This window comes from Charadrius vociferus, unplaced genomic scaffold (assembly GCF_000708025.1).
Source record: "Charadrius vociferus isolate BGI_N301 unplaced genomic scaffold, ASM70802v2 scaffold509, whole genome shotgun sequence".
In the NCBI taxonomy this organism is placed as follows: domain Eukaryota; kingdom Metazoa; phylum Chordata; class Aves; order Charadriiformes; family Charadriidae; genus Charadrius; species Charadrius vociferus.
In genome coordinates, this window is record NW_009650093.1 from 63108 (window position 1) to 68044 (window position 4937).

At 60.6% G+C, this 4937-nt stretch overlaps 1 protein-coding gene across 1 annotated transcript in view; it reads right to left on the reverse strand.

The window, feature by feature from the left end:
* Window positions 1-3167: 3167 nt before the first annotated feature.
* Window positions 3168-4937, reverse strand: part of SKAP1 (src kinase associated phosphoprotein 1) — a 161247-nt gene continuing 159477 nt past the window's right edge. Inside the window, exon 12 of the mRNA XM_009892211.1 lies at window positions 3168-3269. Within this exon, the coding sequence (XP_009890513.1) occupies window positions 3168-3269 (102 nt within the window). The remainder of the gene's footprint in view (window positions 3270-4937) is intronic.

A 4937-nucleotide genomic window follows, 5' to 3' on the forward strand; every position in this document is an offset into this window, starting at 1 on the left:
TCCTTCATGCATATTCATGTATATTCATGAGTGTGCGGCTCCAAATGGCGCAGCTGTGAGGCCAGCTGTGCCCACGGACCTGCTCCTGCGCCCACGCGTGCCCTCGCCCACACGTGGCCTTTGCCTGTGCGCAGCTTCACGCAAACAACATGATCGGGGCCGTATCCTGCCCTTGGCTCCCTGCGGTCCCCCAGCACCGTTTGCACCGCGAACTTGGCCTGGCACAGCCATGTCTTTCGCTTGACACCTTGCTGGGAGCCAGCCTGCCCTGGGGGGGTTTCCCTGGGAAGGCGGATTTGGAAAGGGCAGCCTGTGGGGCTGCCGGAGCGAGGGCTCCATCCCCTCTCCTGCATCCTCACAAGGCACTGTGGTGCCCATCCTTCCCCCCCGCCCCGGGGGGCTGCAGCCCCGCTGCTGGCTGCTCTTTGGAGCCAGGCAGAAATTATTTTTAGTGGTGTTGATTGGCTTTGCGAAGCTGTCGGGAAAACAGTGACTCAGAGGCAGACCTGGCCGTGGGCGGGGCTGGGGGGGGGGAAACAGCTCTGCTCCGGCACGTAAGGAGCTGAGCATCGGGGCTCCCCCCTGGGCTGCAGAGAGCCCCTGGGGTGGGGGTCCTGCCTGGGTGGCACCGTGCAGGGCTGCTTTGGTGCAGAGACTGGGAGCAATGGCCCTGGGGGGGGTGACGGTCCCCTCTGCCACACACGGGGCTGGCTCGGTCCCTCGGTGGCCTGATGGCTGCCGGGGGTGATGGCAGCCGGTGAGTCAGCTCTGGGCAGGGAGCCGCAACCCCATCACCTCTGGGAGTGGGGTGGGGATGTCAGGGGACACGGTGGGGACGCAGAGCCGCTCAAGGTAACCTTCCCCAGCCGGAGCAGGGGAGGACGGCTCGGTGTGTGTCCCCCGCCATCCCCATCCCCGCGCCCTCGCAGCCTGGCACGTCTCTCTCCTCCCCACTGCCTGCCAGAACAACAGCCTCGCCGCCTGGAAGCGGGCCAGGCTCTCCAGACAGCGCATCCTCACCCCCCTCCAGCAAAGCTGTCTCTCAAGTCTGTGCAAACAAACCATGGTGTTTCCCCCCCCACCCTCCATCCCCGGTCACGCCGCAACAGGGGAGGGCTCCTGCTCGGACCTGGGGCTGGAGCAGCCCGGGTTTGGCCAACGCATCCTGCGCCCATCTCCCGCTCCCGTCCCATCTCCCGCTCCCATCCCATCTCCCCAACACCTCCTCAAGCAGCGCACGCAGGTCTCAACCCGGGTGTCCTGGGTGAGTCTGGGGCAGGATCGGACCTCCTGATGCTTGAGCATCGGAAGCGGTAACGGGGGTGCAAACAGCCAGGCCGTTTCCTATACATAGGGCTGAGGCAGATGTGTCCAGTCAGCCCCAAACCCTGGTCATTTTTGGACCGAAGCATCCGACTGGGCAAAAGCACCAGTTCCTCCCTGCTGGGATCCCAAAGAGCTCCCAGGAATGACGCTGGAGAGATGGATACTGGCTCTGCAGCTGCCCCCAAAATGTTCCTTGCATGATGCTCATGGATGGGGATATGGAGACAGGGAAACGCTGAGCATCACGCCGAGGGGCAGAGCAGAGGGAGCGTTTCTCTCTCCAGGCACACAGATTCCTGCCACCCTGGCGTGGGCTCCCGCAGGCGCTCAGGGTGCAGAGAGCTGGGGCTGGAAGAGCAGCTCGGGAACACTGGATGGATTTGAGCCAAGCTTGTGCCCTGCCAAGCTGAGCTCTGGGGCATCCCAAACCCATCCTCCAACACCAAAGATGTGCGTGGGAGGGAGGTGGGTTGCGAGCGAGTCCGTGTGCCGGAGCCTGGCGAGGCAGCAGGCGCCGGAACGGATTCAGCTGCATCCCCCCAGCCCCCCCCCCGAATGCCTCTGGGGTCCCGCGGGGTCCCCCAGGTTGTGCCTGGCTTCTAAACATCTGCCCAGCTGTGCTTCGGAGCAGGCGTTGGGGCGATGCCTGAGCTCACACCGCGGGCGATGCTCCTCCTTGGGCACCGAGCGCCCCAGCGGCGGGTACCGGGGGCGGGGGGAGTTGCTCTGGTCCAGCCCAGGGGGTTTGGGCACCCTCCCCGGGAAGGCTGCAGTCAGCAGGTACTTACCACCATCTAGTGGCCCTTCAGCCAAGTGCGGGAGGAGGAGGAGGAGGATGCGCTGGGTTAATCCTCAGTCGTGGGCTGGGATGGGACTGGACCAGAGGGCTCCGGGGATGCTCAGAGCCGGGGCTGGAGGCAAGGAGCCACTGCCGGCACCAGCTTCCAGCTCCAGACCCACAACCAAGTCTACAGCAGCCAAAACGTGGAGTAGAAAATGGCTTTATTGTGGGCTGTCAGTCCCCCGTGCCCTCCGCCATGCCCCAACGGCATCGCAGTGGGTACCACACGGCAGAGCTCCAGGACACAGTGCGTGGGCCGGTGATGGGACGTGGGTCTCTTCATGCACTGGGTGCTCGAAGCAGGGGGAGGCTTGTGGTGGGGATGGTGTCTCAGCATATGTAAGAGTATCTCAGCGTGGCCAAGGAGAAAGAAGAACCTGGATTCAGGCACGGGGAGAGACACGGGTGACAGTGGGGAAGGGGACACTGAGATGCAAGCTGGGGCTGACACAGCCGCTCGTGACTGTGCCTCGTGGACACAGAGGCGAATAAGGAGGGTGGGAGATCTCCAGGCAAATGGGGAGGTCTCACTGCCCCAGGCGGGTGTCAGAACTCTGCCTCTGGCTCTGTCCCCTCTGCTTTCCCAGCCCTGACCTGTGCCTCAGTTTCCCTGTCTGCCACGTGCCTCCATAACAGACTTTGTTTGGGAGAGAAACACTGCTTGGTGTCAGTGTTGGTGTTCGAGCCGCTCACACACAGCTCTCTGGGTCCGACGGAGGCGGCTGTGGGGGTTTTAGCACGTTTCTCCCGTGGAGCTTGAAGGATTTGAACTCCAGGGAGGGACACTGGGCAGGGTGGCATCATCCCTGAACTGCGACTGTGGTTCCTGGTCTCGCCTGCTCCCAAGTAAAACGGAGACCAGGAGATGGAGCCAAAGACAGTCCCTGAGGCTCAGCACCCCGCAGACGCTGGGGCACCCCAGGAAGGGAGCCGCCTCCCCGCCGCATCCCCAGCGGGTGCATCCCCGGGGTGCCACCTCTCACCTGGGGTACCGCGGTCCTCATCGCTCCTCCAGGTCATAGGCAGCCACCAGGTAATCCTTCGGGACGATGCCGACCACGTTGTCGAGCTCTCCGACCCACCAGCCGTACATGTTGTACTCCTGGGGAGACACAGAGGGAGAGACGTGGGTTTAGTGCCAGCGCAGGGGACACAGCTCAGGTCCCGTCCTTCGTACCTGGCAGAAAACACCCCAGTCCCACCTCTCCCCCTTCGTCCTGCCCCGCTCTCCCCCTTCGCTCTGGGTCCTGCGGGGCACGGCTTGCAGCTTGCTCAGAAACTCAGCATTTAATTCACATTTTTGGGGTAGTTTAGTTACAGGTGGCAAGCCCAGGGTGTCCCAGGCCCCAGCCTGGAGCTCTGAGAAGCCCCTTCAGGTGGATCATGTCTGGGTAATGTGTTCTCTCCCCAGATTTACGTGTGATTTTCCCCTGACAGCACATTTTGGAGGCAAATAATAACAGAGAAAACCTCCCTGTGTGCGAGAGGAGGAGTTAGCACATACAGGCTTAAGAAGTTTGCCATCAAAATAGGAGCTTTTTTTTTTTTTAATTGTTTTTAAAGGAGATGTTACAAGTGATGTGCACAGCAGCGCATCCTATCCCGTAGCCCACGTAAGCTCTGACCCCCTTCGCCTCTCTGGGGTGTTGAGTGGGTCTCTGAGCTCATCCCTTCTTCCCGAGAGGGAAAGGGCTTTGCTTAGGAGAGGGGCTGAGAGTCATCAGGGACAGACATTGCTCCCGATGCTCCCAGCTCTGCAGATGGTGCTGCCCTCGCTGGAGCCGGGAAAGGGTCCCAGGAGTCCCACAGCTCTCCGGGATGGGATCCCGCTGCTCCCCGGGGACACACACCCCAGCAAACGGCACCAGCACTGAGTCAGGCCCCTGTGATGCTGCTGGAAATGAAGGAGCCGGGAGGGATGGGGGCTACATCCCCCCTGCCCCGCTGTCCTCACCAGCCGGGGGGGGAAAAAATCCCACTACAAAACCAGAAGGAAAAAATTCAGGTCTATTTGCTGCAGCCGGGAGACCCGTGGGCAGAGGGGCCGAGGGGCACCCCAGGCGTGATGGGGAGCCCCCAACCTCCCCTCTCCCTGCCCCCCCCCCCAACTCTGCCATAGCCTGAACGCTATGAGGTATTTTAAAATAATTTCTGCTTTGATGAATTGCCGGGTAGTCCGCGATTGCTCATAATCAAAGGGAGGAAAATGCAAATGAGAGCCAGCCGAGAACTCGCGGCACCGAGCGTTTATTTCACTGCGCAGTGCCAGAAAGAATTAAAACAACATTAAACTCCCAGCAATAATGTTTAAGTCCTCGTTTCCAAGTGCCAAATTGCACCACTCTGGATCATACAGATGTTCGTTAATTATGCTAATTTTTATTAAACTATTAAAACGAGGAGTGCACTGGCACAGCAAGGCAGAGCCCAGTGCAGGGTGAACTCTGCTCTCGTCTGGAGGTGCTAATTTACATCTCGCTAACGTGCTGATGCCTGAGACCGGCTTTTGGAAAAGGGGGGGCGAGGAGAAGGAGGGAGTTTGAGGATGGTTTTGCTGGAATCTACCTAATTACACACTAATGGGGCCTCTGTGCTCAGTACCTGCCTGGACTACGTTGTATCGGGGGTGTGGGGGGGGAAGTAATTTAGCTGAGACTTCACAGAAGGGACTGAAAATCCACTAATCGGGAAGATAATTGCTCCAGCGAGGTTGGTGGCCCCGAGCGTGCTGGTACGGTGGCGGGAGAGGGATGCTGTGCCGCTCCCCCCC